The sequence below is a fragment of the Anarrhichthys ocellatus genome, unplaced genomic scaffold, assembly GCF_004355925.1.
Source record: "Anarrhichthys ocellatus isolate YVR2014 unplaced genomic scaffold, GSC_Weel_1.0 scaffold47, whole genome shotgun sequence".
Classification (NCBI taxonomy): domain Eukaryota; kingdom Metazoa; phylum Chordata; class Actinopteri; order Perciformes; family Anarhichadidae; genus Anarrhichthys; species Anarrhichthys ocellatus.
Genome location: NW_022280077.1, coordinates 1,729,080 through 1,754,311, shown reverse-complemented (window position 1 = coordinate 1,754,311; position 25,232 = coordinate 1,729,080). Strand labels below are relative to the sequence as shown.

General features: G+C 42.1%; 1 protein-coding gene across 1 annotated transcript in view; it reads right to left on the bottom strand.

The window, feature by feature from the left end:
* The window catches only part of col4a1 (collagen, type IV, alpha 1), a 34,717-nt gene that overhangs the window by 7,708 nt on the left and 1,777 nt on the right, over positions 1-25,232 (bottom strand). Inside the window, exons 2-32 of the mRNA XM_031869453.1 lie at positions 9,984-10,037; positions 8,014-8,103; positions 7,758-7,802; positions 7,612-7,656; positions 7,297-7,359; positions 7,136-7,189; positions 6,770-6,796; positions 6,581-6,655; positions 6,417-6,479; positions 6,132-6,167; positions 5,980-6,018; positions 5,511-5,603; positions 5,336-5,371; positions 5,175-5,234; positions 5,038-5,073; positions 4,884-4,928; positions 4,739-4,771; positions 4,322-4,382; positions 4,164-4,199; positions 3,899-4,045; positions 3,648-3,731; positions 3,360-3,443; positions 3,067-3,137; positions 2,733-2,924; positions 2,422-2,590; positions 2,164-2,256; positions 1,850-1,954; positions 1,598-1,695; positions 1,128-1,278; positions 916-1,029; positions 456-623 (exon numbers count right to left, since the gene is read on the bottom strand). Of these exons, the coding sequence (XP_031725313.1) occupies positions 456-623; positions 916-1,029; positions 1,128-1,278; positions 1,598-1,695; positions 1,850-1,954; positions 2,164-2,256; positions 2,422-2,590; positions 2,733-2,924; positions 3,067-3,137; positions 3,360-3,443; positions 3,648-3,731; positions 3,899-4,045; positions 4,164-4,199; positions 4,322-4,382; positions 4,739-4,771; positions 4,884-4,928; positions 5,038-5,073; positions 5,175-5,234; positions 5,336-5,371; positions 5,511-5,603; positions 5,980-6,018; positions 6,132-6,167; positions 6,417-6,479; positions 6,581-6,655; positions 6,770-6,796; positions 7,136-7,189; positions 7,297-7,359; positions 7,612-7,656; positions 7,758-7,802; positions 8,014-8,103; positions 9,984-10,037 (2,467 nt within the window). The remainder of the gene's footprint in view (positions 1-455; positions 624-915; positions 1,030-1,127; positions 1,279-1,597; positions 1,696-1,849; positions 1,955-2,163; positions 2,257-2,421; positions 2,591-2,732; positions 2,925-3,066; positions 3,138-3,359; positions 3,444-3,647; positions 3,732-3,898; positions 4,046-4,163; positions 4,200-4,321; positions 4,383-4,738; positions 4,772-4,883; positions 4,929-5,037; positions 5,074-5,174; positions 5,235-5,335; positions 5,372-5,510; positions 5,604-5,979; positions 6,019-6,131; positions 6,168-6,416; positions 6,480-6,580; positions 6,656-6,769; positions 6,797-7,135; positions 7,190-7,296; positions 7,360-7,611; positions 7,657-7,757; positions 7,803-8,013; positions 8,104-9,983; positions 10,038-25,232) is intronic.

Below are 25,232 nucleotides of genomic sequence, written 5' to 3'. Positions count from 1 at the left end.
CCGTAATCTTTCTCCTGTGGTCTTGCTATTGGGTCCTAACCGTGAACTCCCGTGACATACTTTACTCATTCACAATTCATAACTAATTCCATTCTGCATTTCCACATTGTTGTTTTTCATTCAGCGCTCAGCTACTCCCAAACATTTCCTGCAAAGATATGTCAGCCTTCCAGCAGCTCAAAGGGCATAATCCCTCCTTTATGTTGAAGGCTTTTAATGTGAAACATGGACAGGAAGTGTTGACTTTTATTGACAATATCATACACACTGAACACAAGAATGGCAAGTAGATGCATTGCAATTACTTCAGGTATTTCTGATTTAAAAACTCACTACATTGTTGGACTGAATGAATTAATGCTGTAGAAACGTACATTACATCGATTGTATTCGGGACCGACCTTTATGTATTTGTGCAAGTACAAAAAAAACACCCGCACATCAGTCAGTCTCACCTTGGTTTCCAATGAGTCCATCCCTGCCAGGGAAGCCTGGTGGCCCCGTTAGTCCTTTGGAACCTGGGTTTCCTGGGAACCCGCTGGCTCCCTTATCTCCTTGAAGCCCCGGCATGTCCAGACCAGAAGGACCTGGGTAGCCCTTTTCTCCCTGAACACCTTCCCTACCTGTTCAACATGCACACATACAAATATATTTGTAGTGACTTCCATAACAATTGACAGGTGAGGTATACGAAGAGTTTTCTTCATAATCTGACATGACAGGAGTTACTGATAACATTACAATGGCTGTGTTTCATTCAAGTGTCCATGCATGCACTCGTGCACGCATTCATTAATCATATTATTTGAACATTATTATTACCATATTATACAATAATTGCTTTACCTTCAGTGACAGGTCAAAATGTCTTCTGTTAAAAAGGTCCATATGTTTGGATGAAAAGTTTGTGCTCACCGTACGGTCCTGACTCTCCAGCTGGTCCTTGTGGTCCAGGAGCTCCAGGGGAGCCTTTACCTGGAGCACCTGGTAAGCCATCCACTCCACGAGATCCTGGGGGTCCCATGTCACCTTATTTTGAAGAACAAAGAAAAAATAAGTTGTACATGGCACAGATGATGGGCCTTTTAACTCTGCAGCATGGACTAATCAAGCATGTCTTGCAGTACCTTTGATTCCCTGAGGTCCTGGTCCTCCTGTCTGGCCTTCTCGTCCAGGAACACCATGTTGTCCAATGACACCCTTTTCTCCTGGGAAGCCAATAATTCCTGGGGAACCCTGAGAACCTTTTAGACCTGGAAGACCCCGCCCTGGGTCACCCTGCAGAATATAGACATAAGCACTGATGACTGATGACATTCAAATCTCACAGTGTATCATGTCCATGAAAAATAAATGTTAGTATTGCTCTTGTTGTTGGATTTGAATTGTATTCTGTAACAATAGAGCTTTGGACTAATAAAAACAAGGCACTTGTGTAATATTTATAAACCAAGTCCTCTCAAATATATATTTCAATGCAACATCCAAAGAAAGAAACATCATCTAACTTCAAATCTAACTTTAACTTTAGGAAGTTGCACAGAACACTAATCGTCAGGTAGAATGTTGAATTATACAAATGCAGAGAAATACACACTTTTTGCCCAGGTGTACCAGGTTGTCCAGTCAAGCCATCCTGTCCTGGTCTTCCAGAATCTCCTGGTAATCCTGGACCTCCTGGAATTCCACTGATTCCTAGAAACATGGATAAAACATTTGCTCTGTTTATGTACATAGAATTCATACACTGTATCCAATTGCTGATCTTTTTCTTCAGGGACCTGTAAGTATCCACATACTTTCTTTGATCCACGGAGAGGCGGAATAGGGTCATCATGGAGTAACTTACCTTCAGGGCCAGTTAGGCCTGGAAATCCAATTCCAGGGGGTCCGTGTTCACCCTTCTCTCCAGGGAAACCTGGCAACCCAGAGTCTCCATGCAGGCCTTTCTCACCTGCAACCAACAACACGTTACAGGGTAAACAGGACCAATCACCAACAATTCTACACCACAATTTATTTCGTTTTTTTGTAATTACATGCTGATACTTGTTGATCAAACATAAGATTAAGTTCACTGATTAATCCTCAAGAGACTAATTGTAAATCATATTTTTTGCAGTGGAGTTAAAATGAAAACATGCTGACTATGGTGTTGCTCACCTTGAACTCCAGGTATGCCGGTTTCTCCGCGTGTTCCAGGTATTCCCTGAGGTCCAGGAGTGCTCACACCTTTACCTGGCTCACCTTTTGTACCTGGTGCACACAAGGTATATGTTATCACTGGCTTAATGTTCAGTGTGTGTTTGCTGAGTTTCTGATGTGCGGTTGAGATAAAGTTTGATTTTACTTCTCTTTGACTAGATGAGTGCATTTTTCACAGTATCTGTTGGTCTCTCATTGTGTACATGGCATGCCTACCAGATGGTCCAGGAGTTCCAGGAAGGCCTGGTCTCCCATGACTGCCCTTGTCTCCACTCTCTCCTGGTCGACCGAAGCCTGGCAGGCCAGGTGGACCCCTCTCTCCGAGAGGCCCAATAAGACCAGGGTCCCCATCTGGTCCACGCTCACCCTTGATGCCTTCTTTGGCCTGAAAGCAATCAGAGAAAGGCGATTTCCAATCTACTTTGATTTGAGTTGACAATAAATCCTGAAACTATATTATAGACTAGCTCATGCTGTCCTGATATCCTGATAGTTTGCCTAACCAAACAAACCAGACACACACTTACTGGTTCTCCTTTGAAGCCAGGTATACCTGGGAGGCCATCTCTCCCTGGCTGTCCATCCAGTCCTGACTGCCCCGGTGTACCAGAAATACCATGCAGACCTTTGTCCCCCTTCAGACCAGGATTTGCGAAAATGTCTCCTGGCTCACCAACAGCACCAGGTGCCCCAATCAACCCAGGAATACCGGTAGAACCCTGCACACAGGTCAAAATGCACACAGGTCAAAATGGAGCAACAGGTCTTGTTGCTCCATTTTCCTCAATGAAATGAAGGATAAATTGTGAAATTATTCAGCTCAGACCTTGCCCAAAGTATTTCACACATTATTCTACTCACAGGTCTTCCAGATTGTCCAGAATAGCCAGACACACCCTTTTCTCCTTTGCCGCCTACTAGCCCAGGAGGTCCTGCCAGGTGAAAATGGACAATTGTACATACGTCATATTCATTCAATAGTAATCTAGTGAGTATCAATGCAAAGGAAAAAATGTTGGAATAAAATAATATTCACAGCTGTGGTTAGAAGTACTCAGAAGGTGAAAGAGATCCTCACATATTTAGCTCAGAGCCCCAATAGTCGTGTGGCTAGACACCACCATTTTATTTGAATATGATCACTGTTCACTCACCTCGATCTCCTTTAGGGCCTTGGGGGCCAAGTAATCCAGGTGGGCCGAAGGCTTCACATTGAACACAGGTATCTCCTCTGTCACCTGAAAGGAGGCACAGACTTATCAATTAAAATAATATGATGCACTTAAATGTCCTTAAAATTTTGTCCAGCTGCAGATAATACATGATGCATATTGTACATGGGCCCACAAAGGTATCATTACGCCTCAAAGATAAAAACATAGAATTTCAATAAATGTATTTGATGACTCGTATTAATCAGCATTAATTGTAGACGTTCTTACCTTTCTGTCCCAATTCCCCTTGTAACCCTTGAGGTCCAGTTGGGCCAGGAACTCCTTTCTCGTTGTTACATTCATTAGGGTCAACTGTGCGGCCATGTCAAAGCACACAACACAAACATTTGTCACACACACACACACACACACACACACACACATATATACACTTATATATAGAGGTATGCACTTTATCAAGGTGTTCCTTGATGTCAATTGTTGAAATGTTAGTTATATTATTCAAAGATAAGACATACGCGGTAGTCCAGGTGGTCCAGGTGATCCAGTGGTCCCTGGTTGTCCTGGAGGTCCAACGAGAGACTCTCCTTCTACACCCCTTTCTCCTTTCTCACCAACGTTTCCCTTCTGACCGTTCTCCCCTCGAGGCCCTTCCACCTGCTGGCCTGAAGTACAAGTCAAGAAAGCCAGTTAGTGTGTTATTCAGGTTAGCATGTGTCTGACTAACAAATGCCGTCTCAATGCAGTGGTCTTATATTATGTTGAAATGTTGTGTCATTGTACCTGGTGGACCTGCCTCTCCCTGAGGACCAGCAAAACCTGTGGATTATGAGAAAATATATCATATCATGGGACCTGATCCAAAATAGGTGTTTATGCGCATGTGTGCGTGTCCGCATATGCGTATGACCATTTAGTGGCACACTATGACCTCACTTTACCTTTTTCTCCGTGTACCCCAGGAAAACCACGAGGACCGGGAGAACCAGGGGAACCATCACCCTAAAATTATATAAGATTGTTTAAGATTATGTTTAAGTTTTAATCCACCAATCTACCTAAACTCAAATGAGTTGACTGCTGAACTTCTTATCATCATTTACTACCAGCGCGTCCGAACATTAGTCTCCCTTACTTAGCCTCTCGGGGACTAATTTTAAGTTGCTGATAATCAAGTCAAGGCCACAGCCATGATGTTTAATAGATTGCCCATTTAACATGCTCTCACATTTTAACTGAATGAATATGTGGTTACATCTGCTGGTAGCTTTTTAGAAATCATCCATGTCTTTGTAGCTGATTGGAAAGAGAGGGAGAGGATAAGAGTGAGAGAAAGAGGGATGAGAGGCATTACTTACATGACCTGGTGGTCCTCTTTCTCCCTTTTCACCCTGAAACAAGACGGAGAGTTTACTCTGTCTGACCATAACACCTCCGAGATCATCTAAGTTTCAGATTAAAGTCTTGAGTATGTGCAGAGTAAATACAAGATGAATCAGTTACCTGAGAACCAGTGTATCCACCTGATCCGGGGAAGCCTTTTTCTCCCTGTATGAAAGTATTATGTACTTTAGCGATACATATTTCATAAGATTAAAGCAAACAACAGTTGGGCAGTATAGTATAGGAGGTGAATAATATAGTAAATTATTGTTACCTTCAGCCCGTCCTCTCCATCCTTGCCAGATTTACCCTGAAATTACAGAAACACTCACTTTAATTAGTTTTGCTGTCTCTTGAAGTCTTTCTTCGTTTATTGTACCATCCCATAGAGACGCATTTTTTATCACTTACTCTTGGTCCATCAGGACCGATTTCCCCTTTGACACCAGTGTGATGTGGGGTGCAATAGCCCTGCAAAGGAAAAAAATTGAACAAAAGGATAGCAAACAGCCTGTGTGGACAGTAATCTACTGTAAACCATACACCTCAACATTTAAAGGTACAATACTAACTTTGTCTCCTTTATCCCCTGGATTTCCTTTCCCACCCTTTACGAATAAAAAAGCACAAAAACATTCAGGAAATAACACAGAATCCAAGTCATCTTGTACATATCAACAAATATTTGCGATTTATTTATAGCCAAATTTAGCACAATATCTGTTCTGTTTTTAAAGTGCCGAGTACCTGTGGTCCAGGTATGATCTTTGTGGGAGGTTCTCCCCTTCTTTCTAATGGAAGTCCGGGAGGTCCGGGTGGGCCACGAAATCCTTGGTCCCCCTTCAGGAAGACCGCAATGATCACAACAACTTCCACAAGCAATACATTTTCACGAGAGCAATGCATTAACAATTAGTCACAAAATGTAATCAAAAAAGCAAATCATCCAGTGAAAAGTTTCTCCAAATTTGGTGATTTTTTTAAAAACTGATAACTGATTATATGTTGTTGTTTTTTTAAGATAATACCATCAAAACTTTATTTAAATATTTCCTACCGGAAAACCCACATTAAGAAATATATTAGCCCATTCTCACTGTTTTATTACTGACTTACTGAAGTGCTACTGCTGCCTCTAGTTAGGTCTACAGTGAAAGCATCATATTAGAAATGCAGCATTTTTGCAGACAACATACAAAAAAAACTAAATTCTCACCTTATCTCCTTTCTGACTCAGATAGGACAGCTTGTCACCCTGCAAGGAGGTAAAAAAAAAAAGAAGTTCCATGACATCTCAGCTGTGTGATAAAGTCAGAGAATGGTGAATTTTGTTTTACAATTGTAAACTCTTTATCTTAATAGTCTTACTATTTCTCCAGGAGGGCCAGGGAAGCCAGGTTCACCCTGTCAAACAGTTACTCAGTTAGTAAAACAAACTGATAATATCAGTACTGTATATTACAGATAAACAAATCATCCAACAGCATCTTCCAGGTTTAAACATCTACACAGATTATACTTTATAATGTTTGCTCTTTCCAGCACAGATTGGTGTTCTTATTTAATGGTTATCATGTGTCTCTGCATAACCAATATTGCATAGCTCATAAGGTCTATCACTGACTCTGTAGGATGACAAACAATCCAACTCACTTTGGGTCCGTGATAGCCTCGAGGTCCTGGAGGTCCAATAGGTCCAGGAGATCCACTTGATCCCTGGGAGAGAATGACATGTGTGGGAAGAACTTACATGAAAATTGAGATAACATTTAGTCTTAGTTTGTCTCTTTTTCTTTCAACATGCACACACAACGCACAGGTAATCCAGGTGTGCCAGGGAATCCGCTGTCTCCTTTCAGGGGAACAATCCCGATCACACCACCAGGGTCGCCCTGTAGGAGAAAACACACAAATAAATGGTTTGGTAGAACAGTGTCTCATCATACATGAAGATGGGACATTCTTATTTGCATACAAATGTAATAGCTACATAAAGTTCAGCTGACCTTCAATCCAGGAATTCCTGAGATGCCCTGAGAAGAGAGGACAGTAGTAACATATCTATACATGTAACATATTCTGATAGGATGAATATTTGGATTTCAGACACTGTTTAGGTAACATATTGCCATGTCACGTAGAAATGTTATTATGGTTGTGATGTTTTAACTTCATACTGCAACACGGTTCTATATGAGCTGAGGAGAGCTGCTCAAAGACAACCGGACTATTCCCAAAAAGGTGTACCAGTCAGTATAAAAACCAGGAAGCATTGAAAGAAATTCTGATGCTTTTTCATATTTTCTCCACAGGACAGTGGCAATAGCTGAAATGTGTGCTGGTTGGTTGACATGTGAGTCACGGTTGCTTACAGGAGGTCCTTGAAGACCAGCAAAACCAGGAGTGCCATCCCTCCCTCTGTCTCCCTGAAACACGCACACACACACACACACACACACACAACACAGTCAGAAGGCACAAACAGTGAACAAATCCGGTTTGAAACACAGTACAACTTTTAGAAGTGGCTTACTTTAGACCCATTGCATCCTGGGATACCTTGCAAACCCGGTGAGCCATCATTTCCATTGATGCCCTAAGAGTGGGAGCACATAAATAGACCATTTGAGACAATTTGCAGTTACAGTGACAAAGTCTCCGCAGACTAGTCCAACAACTAAGCTCCCCACAGACACCTAAGACGTAGCCTAAAAAGTAGCATCATCTAAAACCGTGTTATCTAGAGGGTCTTACTTTTAAGTCAGCGATTGCATCTTACAACATTCTTATTGTTATGGGGTAAATTTACTGGATACTGCAGGATGTTAGACAGATCAGAGGAACTTACTGGTAGTCCCGGGTTTCCTGGGAAACCTGGCAGACCAGGAGGACCCTGCAAGATGACAGCCATATCAGCATTACTGTCTTATGACGATACCGGTCTCATTTATCACATCATACTGTATGTCATGATTGTGATGGTTAGTTACTTACCCGCACTCCTTTCAGTCCAGAAGCTCCGGGTTCACCCAGACCTCCCTAAAAGAGACAAATGACATCATGATCATCTTAACAGAGAAATATGTTATAATCTTAATAGTTGATCTATGTGTATAGAATCAGTTCACAATGTCACAGGTGTGGACAAGGGGACACAAACTAGGTCAGGTAAGGTTATTCACTTTAATGTATGTGTGTGTGTGTGTGTGTGTGTGTGTGTGTGTGTGTGTGTGTGTGTATGTGTACTGACCGTGGGGCCCAATGGTCCTGGAGGACCTTCAGGTCCATGTATCCCTGGAAATCCCATATTACCTTGAAGACCAGGAAATCCACGCTCACCCTGTGAAGCACAGACCGTCAGGTTAATGATGAAAGGATAAAAATATTCATATTTACTGAGATTACAAGGAACAATTTAAGGCACAGAACTTTTAAAACAGATTTAAGACATTTTATAATTTCATAAATTTATCAGACATGGGTTTGATACCCAAAGCAAATTGAATGGGGAACAGTAACTATACAATTCGATACTTAATGACTTAACTCAGTCTTAGACTGAGTTACTGTATTATTATCAATTGTTGTGGTAACATTATAATCTATAATGATTTAAAGGGATTCCATTTTTTTAGATGCATTCAAAAATGTGCATCTCATGCATTTAGGTCAACTGAGATCATTTTACCTGTAAGAGCTTATGATCCATTCAGTCAATCCATTGCCAAAAATCAAAGGATAAGCACTTATTTTTATAAACATATTTTTAAAAAATGCATTTGACTTCATAATGAAAACTATTGTTTTGATTGTTGAATTATGCGCAATGTTAACAAAAAACAAAACAATAAAAACTACTTTTAGTCACAACCAATCACAGTGACTCAGTGTGATTGGATGTTGTTCCCACTACCTGCCACTAGATGGCAGCATTGCGTTTTTGAAGGACCCGCTCCAGTAATCTTCAAGACCCTCTCTGAGCTGTCAAGCATGAGAACGTCACGTGTAACATACTGAAACCTTTTAGGTCGATTTCCATTCTCTGACCACAACACATCTGACTTCAATCAGTCGGGAGAAAAACTGTATTTTGAACCGTGGGAAATCATCAATCGGGTTACCACGGCAACTCCTGTTGTGCAACGTACAGAAGTGACATCATTGGAAATAGAGCTCACATGGGTTTTTTTGGGGCCTTTCAGAAACGTTTCAAAACACAGCAGTGCTTTGAATCCACAGTGGGTTGGCCGAGCTCCATTGAACACAGTGAATACATCTGTTGTTTTTGTGGGGCTACTGTTGCTGTAAGAATGAGCCATAAAAGGCCCGACTGTTGCACAAAGAGGATGGATAACATGCTGCAGTCTTCTGATATAACTGAGCCAATAACTTACATGTACACTCACAGCAGGAGTTGCAGTGGAAAAACAAATGAACTTTAATAGCAGTGGTTCCAAATTTCCTTTACTTGCGACAACATAAAACAAAGCAATGTGACTCGTGACCCCTCATGTCTACTGGTTGTGACCAATTCAACCAAAGAGGGATTTTTTGTGATTAAGAGGTACACAAATATCCCATAATTCACTTGCAAAAAGGCAAAAATAAGAGGAAAGTCTGAAATGTTCTTATTTTTTCTTTCCTAGTTGCTGTCCCATAAATATACTCGTTACTGATTGAATGAGATATATCAGGCTTTGACAGTCTCTAATCAATTGCTTTAGAGAAGAAAAAAAATTAAGTAACAACAAAACCGCCTTTACCAAAGACACTTAATACCAACTTTTCACGTTTCAGGACAGTGATTTAACATTCATGCTGCTGCTGACAGCTCAAAGGCTTATGGCCAGTTCAGGCTACTGCCCCCACCACTTGTGCATCTGTACTGTATCTGAGAGCCTCCCTCTGATGGGAGTAAGGCCCTCGGCCCAGCTGTGTGTCCGGACATGCTCTAATTCAAACTGATCTTTGTTCCCGTCCTGGTCTCTCCTCCGTGACTGAGCCCCATCCACTGCTTTTCCACCCAGGCCCAGCTGCAGTCTGTCCCACTGAGCTGACCCCATCAGTCAGAACATAGCAAGCACTGCCACGACTGCTTCGGTGGGCTGTGAACTTAAAAAGCCCCCTTTGCAACAACTGCAAACCAACAAGGTGGTTTGATATCAAATAAGTGAAGAAAATGCACAAGCATTGATTGACAGTGACAAACGAAAATCTCACCTTTGCTCCTTTCACACCACTGCAGTCGCATTTTCCACATGATGCCCCGCAGCCCTGAGGATGAAGAGAAACATACTTATGAATGATACGTCACTTGGAAGGCCAAATATTTGGGAAGGAGAGTGTGGCAAAACAAGAAAATAATAATCAAGAGAGGAGCAAAAATGAAGACAGTGTTAGCCAGCTGAGTATAACAGCCAACCGCTGAGAGTCACTTGATGTCATTCATCAGACTTCTGTTATTAATCATTCTTTTATAGCATGCTAGTGTCCTGCCTCTGTCAGGTGGCTCATAGATATCCCCACTGATGCTGCAAATCACCACAGTGAGCGGCCAGACCGACTTCTGCAGTGTTTTCATGCGAGTCTGCTGATCTGTCTCACAGGTGAGCATTGACAAATCAAAAACTGTGGTGATTCTATTAAATTCAAAAACAGAGACGGATGCCCTCAGTTGCATCATCAGAGTTTTTGACTGGTGACTGGTGACTGGAAGTAAATCTAACATTCACTCTAATTTTACCTCCATACTGTTGGTCTTTAGAGCTCTTGCTGCTTTGTTTAAGCATCGACAGTGAACCAAAACAGCCAAGTTGCTGACAGTAAAACCAAAACAGTGAGCTGAAAGATGCTAAAACACTCCGTAGAGCTAAAGAGAACTGCAGTGGGGTGAAAGTTCTCAGTGGGTTTGTTCACGTAAACTTGTCATCAGATCCGTTGATAATTGTTGTTCATTGTTAATGAACTATAGTAGCTTTAATTATATTGATGACTTATTGAAAGGCTTAAATGAAGGATGGCTTTCTTTAGTGCAATCATGTTACTTTGAAGCCACATCGAGCGTCACTGATTACTACATGCAGGCACAACATCAATGCAGCTGTCCCTTTCAGCCCTCCCAACTCCCCCCACCCGCCCACTCCACCCTGCTTCCTCTCCTCTGGGGTCTTCAGAGGATGGAGCCTGGGAACTGGCCTGCTCTGCCTTGGCTCTCTCTCTCTCTCTCTCCCTCATTGTTCCCCTCCTCCTTTTCTCTCCATCATCCAGCTGTTGCTGGACTCACGTGGAAGGCGTCCAGCCAAAAGCCTGTCAGAGCTTTGGACGGGCTCAGCAAGCTTGGGCAGAGAGTGAACAGCTACACTACACACAAATATTTCTCTCCGTCTGCCTCTTGTTCTCACACACATACACAACAAATAAATGGCTTCATCTCCCTTAATCATGATCCTCTCACAACTTTCTAAACCTGGCATCTCATATATAAGTCACTCTTAATTTTACATGTTCTATAACTCTGTGTTCTGTCCAAATATTAAACATGTTCCATGTCTTCCTACTTACATGCAATCCTCTCCAACATACCAGATAACTGAATCAATATGTGGCTCTTAAAGCATGGGAAAGCTCAGAAAACAGACCCCACTCTCAGCCCTGACCAAGAGCACTTGTTCTCATCTATTCTATTATAACACATGTGTGGCCTGGTAAATATTCTCATTCCTGCTCTCTCAAACACGTCTAACTCACTCCATCGCACCTCTTAACTTCTGGTCCCTTGAGTGTTTTTTTTTCACAGGATTTATTACTATTATGCCACTTAAAGAAAACTTCAGGAACACCTGCTTCAGATCAGATTAGTGTCATAAGACAAACAGAGGAAAAGGAAAATTAACTCTCAGAATGAAGCACATGTGTGTTTTATTACGGCAAACTTGCTGGCACGCAGCAATAAGGGCTCCTGGTGCTGGATTAACATGATTTTGACAATTTACCAAGGGAGTTCAGGCACGCTGATGCAATGAAGGGACACCTGACACTTGCATATTGTCAGCACCACTCAAATAAATCACAGCTGCTCATGTTTAAGCATTGCTTTAAATATTCTCTGTCACCTGTTGCTTTCTGTCTCCGATTTTTTTTTCCTTTCGGCAGTTTTCTCCATCCTCTTTAAGGCGCAACTTAACCGAGCAGACATTCCTGCATGTTCGTAAGTCAAACCTTAAACTGGCTCACGATGGTGAAGGTGCGCTCATGTTTGAAGAAAAAAAAAACACCCATGTGATGTCTACTGCTGAATCTCCAAACACCGCTCAGTAATCTGCAGGTGGATCAAAATAGTGCTTCTCCGAATTTTCCTGCTTGTTTTCCTTCTACGTCCACTATGCACCGCCATAAACCCAAACACCAGATGGGAGAGATGGCACACAGACCCAACTGATATCTGCACAAAAAAGAACATGATGCTAATGAGTCTTGCAGCCATTGAGTGGATGTCTGAAAAGGGATCTTAAGAATGATGACAGGTCTGATTATCGAGCATGAATACCATTTCTAAAGGCCGACGTCATGATGGATGATAGCCTTACCAGATTACACACATCTGTCAAATGTTGAGATACAGCTACTTTTACTTCACTACATGTCAGAGGGATATTTTACAGTTTTTACCCCACCACATACTGACCTTATAACAGACTGACCCACATAAAACAACTACTATTGATACTCATCAAAATCTATCTAAAAAGAGTACATTTAAAACATTTTTTGATGCATTGTACAACAAAAACACACTTTTATAAACTGTCTTGAATATAAATATGAATATCGATAAAGAATGAGGGAGCATGTTTGTTTGTACTAGTTGAGTATTGCAGTTACTGTCTCCCAATGTTATACCTTACATTAAATGATCCCCATCAGATCCTTGCAGTGAGGTTACACAAACAGCATGATCTTCCACCGAGCAAACAGACTGAGCAGAAGCCTGAGATTCTGCAGTGATGAGTGTTAGTGTCCACTGTGAATATACAGTGGCTGGTGAGTCACTAAGCCCTCGAGGAACTGTATCAGATCCAGCCGAGCTCCGCCGCAGACAGTCTGACGTGCCTCTGGACAAGTGTTTATGTCATTCCTGAGTCTGGATGGCAGGCCTGGATGTCTCCAAACTGTGAAAAATCAATATGACGTGTGCTGGCAGAGTGTTTACATTTCTTGGGCGCTGCGCAAAAACAGTGCCTCATCCATAATTGTGTGTTTGTGATTGTTTAAGCTGTCCGGAGCTGGCAGGGAAACACGGGACTGAGGGTTTGCTTTGACAGAATCTGAGACAGAAAGCATAAAATTCCAACAGAGGCAGAAGATGGGGTGGGAGGGATGAGAGCGATCTGTGGCATCATGGTGCACACGGGCATGTCCACAGGCCTTCCACAGTGTAGGCCGCTGTGTCTCAATCCTGGAGGTTACATCAGTTCAGGCCTCCTCCCAAAAGGCCTGATGTTTCAATAACACCTGCTTGATATGTCTGACATCATTAGATACATCGCAGCACTGAGATGAGCCCAGGAGGGAGGAAGTGATGAGTAATGTTTACTTTACGGAGCAAGAGAGGCAGCTCCAGAGATCCAGACGTTAACACAAACACTCTTAATGTAAACCAAGAGTGAGTATATAGAGCTGTTGCATAACCGGATCGTAAAAAGAGCCACAGCAAGAGCAGCGTCGTCGTGGCTGAGGCAAGCACAGCTACAGCTACAGAATAGGTTGGATCGGACATTTTAAATCTTTTCTGACGTTTCCCAGATTTAAATTTCGTGTGGCCATTGACCTCACCTTACTGGGCAGAGATAAAGGATGTACAATATTCTAACTGACAAAACAAACTCACCACAAGGTATATTCTCTGTAGCAGCAGTTCCAGAGCTTTCATTTCAATCATATAACATGATCTTCCTTCGCAGAGGGAGTTTGATGGATATTTAAATGTGAACATTTGCAAGTCCATGACAACTGGGCAAACACAATCTGCTGACGAAGATCATGTGATATGAATGAAAGCTCCAGAACATGAACTAAATGGACCTTGAGTTGAAATTGTTTTGCCAACTACTGGTTACCATTAGTTACAATCAAATCTGTGATGTCATTTCAGTATATCTCTGGGGCCTTCAAGGAAAATAATTTCTTAACTTTCCAACAACCAATCAATACAATACACAGACTCAAACTTCATTCTTGACCTGACGGTTCTCATAAAACATCCCATTAGAGACTTGAGGCTTCTTAACTGAATTCAAAGCATAAACAATGAATGGAAAAGGCAGCTGGATTTTCCTGAACTTACGTCTTTGTTGCAGAATTCAGTCATTCAGTTTGCCCTTCAGATTGCTGTGACTGCATGACTCACTGCCCCTGTTCTTCTTGCCCAAGTGGGCAAATCCCCCCCTCATGTATTGGAGCCAACCTGCAAACTTTATGCTTAAATGTTTCCTTAAATGTTCAACTCTTTCATCTTGTGTGTAATAATTACAATGTTTTCACAAATTCTAGCCTGCTGCTACATTTTGTACTCAGATTTCACTAAGTATTGCAGCAGTACTGATGTTAACCAGATGGGGGTAGAAACGTTCCCATCACTGGAGTGCTCCACTTTGAGTGAACATTTACAACAGCTGGATGTGTCTTTGCTATCATGTTAAGGGGAACTGAAGATCACACAAACATCTGGTGAAGGTCATCTACAGACTTTTCTTAGAATGACATCACATTCCTGCCATAACTTCCCACCACTGCCGTAGTACCTCACAAACCACCGGGGCCTCCTGGAGCGGCTGAGCACATAAATTGATGGAGCATATGCTATTTCAAATCCCCTCTTCTTCTATACACATATCACAAACTCACAAAACCAGACTAAACACCAGTAAGAAGCTGACATTTAGATATAACCTCCTGACATACAGTAATGGTTATCAGACAAGCATCATGAGATGAGATTCCGTCAAGGCATCGCAATTATGCTTATTACTGTGTGAAATGGATTCAATTAATTCCCAAGACTCATTATACTTTGAAAATAATAACCTAGAATCGCACACACACACACACACACACACATACATGGTAAGACCATAGGCAGCAGCCACTTTGTTCACAAGACCTAATGTAAAGTTAGGAAGCTGACATCAGCAAGAACTTTTGTTCTGGCTGCTCTTATCAGGAATCAAGTGCTGTGGAAGGCTGTTGTTTTTGTTGTTTTCAGAACAAAAAAAAACGGTTTTCCTGAGCCAGTCACGTGAAAATCTGTGTAGCCAGAAAAAATGATTTGACTGGAGAATTCCCTCTCAGTTTATCTCCTGCGCTGAGAGAGGAGCCTTCCTTCCCTACTGATATGAGTTCCACTGAGGGGGAAACCAGATAGCGTACTCAGTTGTACCCTTTTTACTTTGTAATGTGGAGATCTGTTGCGCTTACATGCTTGTCTCAAACATCCATGCACCAAGCAGTTCTAATGGAGTATACTGGCAGCTTAACAAGAGAGTGAGGCTGCCGGTGCTGATAAAAGGAAATTCTAGCTACTGAACATAACCAGCCATTATAGTATGCCAGAGTTTGTTGACGAGTTCTGCCCCCAATAATTTTTAGCAATTAAGGGTTTCATGCAACCGCCGGTGCAACCATATTGTCAGTCACAGAACTATTTTCTTGGAGGTTTCTAAAGGGCACCTTAGTAGTATTATGCTGCCTGGATTTCTTGCATAGGTTTAGTGCCAATAACAGCCCAAACGACTGTCACTCTGACTCAACCATGTGTACTCCAACCAAGCCCCCAGGAAGCCTACTTTCATGGTGGCCAAACCGTGGCATTACAACGTCTGGACGTGATGCTATTGGGCCCAAAAAGATTTTTTACCCATGACTTACATAAATAAAGAGATGTCTGTAAATCAGCGGATAATATTTTTTCTGTAAATAAACTTCCCAGTAAGAACACTTATAGCCATTATTAAATTCATTAGGTCCTAAAAGTGGGAATGAGCCCAATACTGAGGGCTGGGAGGCGGAGCTTAAAGAAACACTGGTGCTCTCGCTCTATTGGCCCATGGATGTGGAACATCCGGGTAACTTTAGACATACTTTTGGCTCCATGCGTCACTAAGCCACTTTCATACTGAACGGGGCCGCACCTCCAACACTGTATCCAGTTTACTTTATTCAGCCATGACTCCAACACCAGCCTCCCCATGTGAGCAGAGGTATTATTATAGCCATATTGTTGCATCACTTAGTTTCGGGTTTACATTTTGTTCTGTTTTGGGCAATCGGCTGTTTGGGTTGATGTCAAGTTGGCTGATGTAATTACTCTTAACGATGAGATTTTGTCTTTGTTTTCCAGCAAAATATTGTGCAACGTTGTTAAATTGAACGTATCCACGAACTTTCGCATAAACATTTGGGGTTTTCTTTGGACTCAGTGAGTCCCGCTGAAATAACAGGTAGAGCTTTTTTCTTTCTTTTCTTACTTTTCTTTCCGGTGTTTGTTGAAGTGAGTTTGAGAAGCTCCTGTGTCCTTTTACCACAGTGACTTAGTTGGTCTAAGATGTTTAACCTGTGTAAGTCACCCCATAAAGACATGCTCATGGTGTTAAACCACAGATCATGGCTTCCATATGGAGACAATCAGGATAGTTTTATTCCATTAACGTCACAAGGATCTCACTTGGCAGCAGTGCTCATTAAGCAACACCAAATGAGACAGTTATGGAGCACGGTGCGATACAAGTAATACAATACCTCGTAATAAATGTAGCATTAACATATACACTCGCACATGTGCTGATTAGAAAGCACAGACACAAGCTGCATTGCTGCGACTACTCAGCTGATTCTGATGTCATATAATCTATTAGATCAGTATCTCAGCAATGTTTACTCACTCCAGCTTTTTGTGGTTTGAGGTTTTTAATGGTGGTTTTTCTTCACAGTCAATAAGATCACAGGTGCTAATGACCACAACTACGCTGTTCCCACAACACTCCTGGGCTACACACTGAAACAGGAGAGAGAAAATTAATAAAAAATACTAAAATAATAATGGAGGAGTGGAGGATAGATAACTTATTTCAGACTGTGCTGCTCAGACATTCCTGGCCTTCTGTGGTACTGAGAGGCTGGGTTGAGAGAATAGAAGTGGAGGAGGGGAATTTTCTGTCTGACTGCCATACTTGGAAGACAAGTCTCCTGGTGCAAGTTGCTCTGTAAACAGCATGTGTGTATGTGTGCGTGTGGGTGAGCAGCACATGAACAAATTGGAATGCTACAATGTGAAACATTTTTCTAAAATACCAAGATAGACATCAAGTTAAGCAAAACCATTTTTCTTTTTTTCTTTCTTTTTTTATTGGAGAAGCAATATGACAAAAATAAATTCATATAGTGAAACATGGAGGAGAGACATAACGATAGACATAAAGACAATAACATAAAGCAGTTAGGATGACGTAGGTAATGGAATGATAAGAGTCCGGCAGTATAGATTACAATTAGATCGGGTTATGTAGGTTATGTGTGTGTGCATGTTTGTATGAGAGGCAAGAGTATCCGTCCGAGTAGTCTATGAGATGTGTGGCAGAAAGACAAAAGATGTGGTGGACTTTTTACAGTGGTAATGAATAAATACATGCTTCAAGAGCAATATAATAATAATAATGATAATATAAGAAATAACTATAATAACCATCATAATAGTTATGATTACATTCTCACTGCAATTAGGTGAGAGGCCAGACCAGGGACTGCGGAGAGGGAAAGGGAGAGCCCCCCCCCCCCCATTAGCTTAGCTTATCACAACCACTGGCTCTGTCCAAATAGCCATGCTCTGTCCAAAGGTAGCAAAGTCAGACTACTAGCACTTCTAAAACTCACTAATAAGCACATTGTATCTCATTTAATTCACACAAAAACTTAAGTGTAAAGTAACATAACATGTGGTTTTACAGGGGAAGCCACTTGTCTAAAAGAGATAAGCTCTTACCTCATTTATCACTAAAAACGACACAGTGGTTACATGTCAAAGCTCCAGAGAAACCAAAGGCCAAGTTGAGAGTCCTATACCTGGAGACATATAATATACACATTCTGCAACAAAACATTGCTATGTTTTCTGTTTCCTTTATTGAAGGAGTCCTGTAGTGCTCATTTGCTGAGACCAACTTGATGTAAAACATGTCCTGCTCTGGCTGCAGGCAGCAGGTTTTCATCTACACAAGAGAAATAATTCAGGGCTTCTGTAACCAAAAGCAGATGCATCTGCAGGGAGCTCCACACAAACACACACACACACACACACACACACACACACACACACACACACGCATGCACAAGTCATGTCTGCACAAAAATGCACATGTGAAGAAATGCACACATGCAATGCATGTAAACACAAAAATGAAGATTAATACCATAAAACTTAGGTAAGTAGGTATGCACACACACACACACACACACACACAATTAATAAACACAGCAGTCAGTCACCAGTCTGCTCATGCGTGACCAGGTTAATGTTGCCTGTCATCAATTTTGGGACCAGAAGACCAGAACAGCTGTAAATGCATGGCTCTAAAGTGGTGGGGTCTAAAAGTTAAGAAAACTCTACCAAAAAAAACACATCAAGTATATCACCCACTTATCAATGTCGTGCAGGTCAACGTTTTACTTCAGCTCAATAAACTCATGACCATACATGAGCATAAACCTACTTTAATTCAATGAAGCCAAACATGGCTAACTGTGGACAGAACCTCAAACAAAAGCTCATCCTCTGGGACTGCAAAAGTTGTTGAACATGTCAGCGGACATGCAAAGAGAACTGTACAGTCCTCTTTAGCAGAACAGAACCAGCAGTATCAACAGTCTAACCAGGAAGTCTCACATGCTAAATGAACTCAACAAATGGGAAAATTGTTTCAGACAATTTCTCAGGACTTGCTGGTTCGCATAATGTTTTGTGAGTGTGTGTGTGTGTGTGTGTGTGTGTGTGTGTGTGTGTGTGTGTGTGCGCTTGTACTATATGTGTATGGTAAAATGAAAACTCTGGAATTGGCTGATCTTCCAGAACTGGATCTGGTGGGTCAAATACAGCGGGTGGAAGGAGCTCCAGAAAACGGTTCTCTGCTTATCACTCACTGTGTACGTGTGATTGATACTGTTGTTGAGATTAGACTGAAGCAAAAGAGCACTAAAAAGTCCACTAATTCAATGACTCAATATCATTATATTTCATTACAATGGTTTAGTTATCATCACCAACACCAAACACTCAACTGCATTTCAGACAAATTCCACGTTAATGCCTCTAAGAGATCCTATAGAATAATCCTTAGATCACAAAGGTCCCTGACCTCTCTTAATCAGCTAGTCCATCTACATCCCAGCCTGACCAGTAACAAATAAGCCTCACAGGCTCATCCTGCTGACCGCTAACCTCTGCCCAGACAATTAGAGGGGATTTAGACATTCAAACAGAATGTTCCATATAAGGGTCATCTTTATAACTTTGTTCTTCCTCAGTGTCTGTCAGTGTTTATGTGAATGAAATGTTACCTTGTTAAAAGAAATAAGAAACACTGATCTAAGACTATTCATTTGGCCTTAGAGGGGACTTTCTGGCTCTACTGCACAAACACACACATGCACACCCGAGCACTCCACCCAAGAACAGCTGATTGCAGCCTTGCCGTGTAGCCGACTTGTTGATGAGAAAATAAACGTTTTAGTTCTCAAATGCAGGATATGTTGTTTGGCTCTCATATAAAACACAAGTGTGAAAAGTTAGAAATCTGTCGAGCTAATTGAGATTCATCTTGCTACAGTTGTGTTGTTTCAGCCAGTGGGAAAGATGGGCTTTTTGGTTTGTGTGCAGGACTCTGTTCACGTGCCCACACATCACTGGTCTGAGTGGTTATTGTTCCCCATGGTAAAAAAAACATTCCTCTACAATCCCAGAGGAACAGGATCAGTACAAGTACACAGACATCAAAGTGAAAGTTCTCTACCTCTGCACTTCATCTTGTTTGCAGCTGCCTCCGTTTTGGATGCCTGTACCCTAGAAATAGAATTTGACAATAATCTGGAACGGAGTTTGCACTTTTTCTCCGCTAACAAATCTGGTATTGAGGCAGTGAGAGGGAGAGCATGGTCAGGGGCTGGTGGAAACAGAGATAGACGGGGGGTGGGGGGGTGAAAGAAACAATTACTTTGTTCACACGTTTGTTTTCTCTGAGAAAGGGCCAGTTCAATTCATGTCAGCGGCTGCAGTGCTGTGAGTACTCCAGCTCTGCCGGTTGCTCCTCTGTGAATGTGCAGCACTGTGCCACAGGATGTGGGGTTTAGAAAGCCATTCTTTCTACAAGGAGGAAGGCCTCTTCCTTGCCTTTTATGCTCACAAAGACAAGAAGGGGCTGGGTCAGCCTCGCGTCTCTCTTAAGAGTGCTCTGGTATCTGGGTACAGCGTCAGCACGGGAGGACAAGGAACGACCTCTGCGACTTTGTACCAACCAAATATGTAGCAGTTTACATCCATGTCCGTCCAAAATGTCATGTTAGCAAGCAATGTTATCCTATCAGATATTTGTCTGGAATTCATCACAAGTCATAATTCAGTCACAATTAGTGCATTAATTCTTGAGTTATGGCCAAACACGTCTTTTGTGAGGTAACAGTGACCTTTGACCACCAAATTCTAATCAGTCTTGAGTGCAAGTGAACGTTTGTGCCAAATTTGAAGACATTCGCTCAAGGTTCAAGGTTTTATTTATTGTCATTGTGCAAAATTAAATGCAGTTATAGTCCCAAAATACAGAGGTCCGGACCTTGGTGACCTCAATGGTGGGCATTTTGCTACACAAGAAAAATACACAAAAAAATCAAATCTATTTGTGGAGGGTGGGGGATGAGTTCAAAAAGAAAACCAAGTATTTCGCTCTCTCTTAAAAATAGACCAATGCGTTACATGGAAGCATCTGCGTTATGAGTTAGTAATTTATTCAAAGAAGCATTACCATAACTGTTATACAGGGAGACACAATGCATCCATCAGGGAGTATGCATATACAGGAAGTGTGTGTGCATGTAAGCTCTGTTTCACATCCTTTTTAACAAAGGCTTTTCCATGTGGGCATGCTCCACATATGTTGGTGTTGTTTGTTCCCAGTGAGGAAATTACCCCTCATCATTGACATCAGAAACACATAATTGAGGCGGCACTACAGGAGTAAAGAATAAGTGTGAGAACAAGAGGAAATTCCAAAGACCAGTGAAAGACGGCCTTTATCCCTGCACTTCACTTCCAAGTCTGCAACAACCCCTAATGGATAATGGAGCCCGTTAGCCCCATCATCATAGCATACACTTCAGATGATAGCTAGACAGAGCTGCTCTCTATTGTTCTCCTGTTTCCATATCAAGCCTTATCTTTACATTACTTCCGCTGGGCGTATGGAGACTGTAACTTGAAGAACAGATCTGCTCTTGTATCAGTGAAAATGTCTTAATCTACCCCGAGACTCAGCTATGCATTGAAAGATCAGCATATCTCAACTGCTCCTGATGTGAACAACGGGATGTGACCGGCTTCCCTAAAGTTATCTGATTATTAAGCTCTTTTTAGTGTGGAATACTTTAGTAGAATAACATCTACATAAATGAATAATTATCATTGTATGCTAGTAGACAGAGTTAAACTGCCAGCAGCAACATAAGGAAAAGATGGATAAAGCATCTGTTCTTCCAGGAAAGAGGTTCAAGGCTCTGGGTATGGATACACAAGCACTCTCAGGTCCTCTGAATTACAGCCGGATCTGCTCTTTCTATCAATCCCCCTGTGTAAATACAGTGTCATAACAGTCCAATACTACCATTTCTGGTAAAAAAGAGTAACTGTTGCTCAGTTAAGACGAGAAGAGTGTGCAGGATTAGAGCTAAACAGTGAGTTTACATGAAAAGTGAAAATCCCATTCTTAGTCTGAATCGATTTTGATTATTAGCCATAATGTCATACCTATCCGAGGTAGATTTTCTATGTTTTGACCACTATGTAAAGTTTGCTTCAAAGCCCGCTGCTCTATATAAGGTCTGTGAGAGCTGTGAGGCGCAGGCAGAATTAAAAACCAGATTGCACCACTGTCATGTTGAGCTGAATAAGAAATGTCTCCATTTATCTAATGCTCAGACTTGTTGAAAGGCGCCACACACCACAGACTCCACATTCTGGCGAGAGCGTTCATCAGTTAACTTTAAATGGAACAAATATGAAGCATGTGCTTGTTTCATCTGTAATATCATTACGTAAAGATGCTCAGAAAACGTCCAAAGACCTTTTACCAGAGTCTGAAGGTCTGAAGCAAAAGCAGCAACATTTCCAGGTAAAGCAAAAAAAGTGTTTAGTTCAACAAGGCATGAATAACCACTCACTGATGAGAAGGTCTGACATTTGCGACTTCGCTGAGTTGAATTCAACCTCACTGTAATCAAGCATGGAATACAGCAATTGCATTGAGAAAATGATCAATAACATGTTAGCTTCTTGTATTATTAAGGCTTTAAATGATTCTGCTGAGCATCCTGGTGCAGTTAAAATACCATCAATAGGCTCTCTTCTGCATTACAAAGCATCAATAAGATGCAGTATCTTAGATTCAAAGCAAGCATTGCACATGCAAAGTCTCACAGAGAAATCTGGCCAGATCAGGTGGGAACAGACTAATGTGGGAACAACGGAAACCTTCCCCTTATCCAGATCATTGAATCCAGCAATATTCCAGGTTCCCTCTGCAAATCTCCCCACACACACAAATCTGTTTACAGACACACCCAGACCCAGAATTGCACTATCCTGAGGTAACACAAACACTCCAAACCACAAACCTTAATGTAGTCTGGAAATGATTGTATTTAATAAAGTAGTGAAGCCTTTGTATTATTTGAAAGTATTTGTAACAGCTAAAGGAAGAGACAGACAAAATGTAAACACTTCACTTCGTGTGGACCAATACAAAGAAACCCCCACAAAGTGATACATGTAATGATCCCATCATCACTGTCTTTATTATCCTCCAACAACTTGGCAGCGGCGGGTGGAAGTTCAGGTCAAGGTCCGGAGAGTGAGACTAAACGATTTGCTACGGGGTATCATCTCTGGCTGCGACCCACATTCCTCAGCTTCTGGGTCTCATAACCTTGCCATCTCCTTCTCTCACCCCACGCAGCCTCCCCCTCCATCCCGCCATCACTCTCCACCTCCCACCTCCCTGTCAACAGACGTATCCATTACGCCATCTCCGTCCAAACCACAAATGGCCTTTATGACTCACCAATTTCACAGTTAAACGGCTGAATTGCACTTTCACCATAACAATACATTTCAGGGAAGTAACCGATCTCGAGCAGCAACACAAGTGGATCTCGAAGGTTGTTAAAGTGCGGAAAAATATCAGCGTGGGACAAAAGACGTAGTTCATATGTGAAACACAAATGTGACGAATCTCAATAAATGCCTTATCAGTGACGTTTGGACCACAGGGAATTGAAAAGGGCTTTACCATGCTTAACCACTACTTAATCCTCTCCTCACTTGGCACAGACAGGAGCACACACAGAAACATACACAGGCGGAAAGTGGGGAATACCTGCCACACTACTTGAGTATCAAGGTCAGGGAAGATTTATCTTTGCCACCCAGAGACACCTTTCAAAATACAGGGACACTAACATGATCACAACTCTTCCAAATGTAGGCATTTTTACAACACTGGGGGACAGGGGTCAGGCCTTCCCAGGGTGCCCTGCTTGGTTGGTGGCCGGTAACAGTAAGAGGGGTCAGCTGTTGTCTCAGTAGGGGGTGATGGGGAGGAGGTTGGTGCTTCGACCAAACGACAAGCAGCCTTGTTGACATTTTGGGCAGCATGATTCTCAGCTTTCAACAGACAATACACCCACATTAACAGCTCTCTCACTGCTTCCACCATATGGAAGTAGTGGCCCTCCCTGAGGTTCACCCTGTCCTGGGACATCATGGCAAAGCCGGGAGCAGGAACCTGGCAGCACAGAGAGGCTCATCTTTCCCACCAGCTACTGCTTTTCCTAACCCCTCCTTCCAACATCCCACACACAAGCTGTCACTCCAGGAATCTGCTAATCTGCCCCTCTTCCTCCTCCTCCTCCTCCTCCTCCTCCTCCTCCTCCTCCTCCTCCTCTAGGAATTACTAATGACTCATTCTGGCCTGATTAAATGACCGCCAAGGGAGAGAGAGACTATTCTGTTGGTATCGTATAAACAGTGGGGAAATATACTCAGGATCGGATGTTGTGGTGAAAATATTGGGAGCAAAGGTCTACATAGTTGTAAATATTAGCTTGTTGCTTCATCCTTAACCAGAGTGTCGAGTTTAAGGCCAATCTTGCATTATCTTTTCATTATGACCTTTGCAAAAGTCAACCTGACCCACACAAGGCTCAGAGTTATCACATTTGTGTGTGTTGCATGCATTAGTGATTGACCGTGAATTGTTTATGCTGTATATTCCCTCCTGGCCTCTGTTTAGCCCCACTGATTGTGAAAGAGCCCAAACAGGAGACTGTGATACTCAGTCTGCGTCACGTCCCTGTGTATGCAGAGACAAAGAAGAGATAAACACACTGAATCGCCCCGTGGATATCGGCCAAACACTGATTTCTTTTGCGGGATTCACATTTATGAAGATGCAGGTTACAAAAGCAAGAGGACGTTAAGTAAATAAATCTCATTGTTCTGGATATGACTGGTGAGGAAAGCCCCCTTCTGTTCACCGTGCAGCTTTGGATGGATGACAGGATCACAAACTTCCTGTTGTGCACCTCCCATGGGTGGATGGGGAAATATGCCAAATCCCAACAATGAATCCAGAATGTTGAATTACTCCGATTTCATTGGCTTCATCTGATCTGTGACAAGATGTTCAGCCAGATATACACCTCCTCAGCCATCCTCTCTTTTGTCCAGATGTCGTACGTTTCTCTCATGTTTATGCTTCTCAATCCATGCAGGCGGAGGATAGGAGTTCACTCTGCTGCTTTGTTTAACCTGATATGTTTCCTCTCAGCATCACACACTTCTATCCTATGCAGCTCCCTGAATCAAAGCTTTGTCTGCAGAGAAATACGTAATAAATAAAGAGATTGTTTTCTAAATTAAACATCTAGGGTAAGGGACGTCAAAGCCACTCTGCCCAGTTTGCTGCCAAAGGAGAAACTAGGAAAAGCTTTTAACATGTGGATCATTCATTTTTGAGCTGACTTGTTGTACTTTGTGACGACAGCTCGCGGCTACAATCCATCACATCTGAAAATATATTGTTAAAACACCCCGGAAGATAGAGAAACTCCCCACAAGATAATACCAGGCTCCCTTGAGGGGTGTCATTTTGTTCTGAA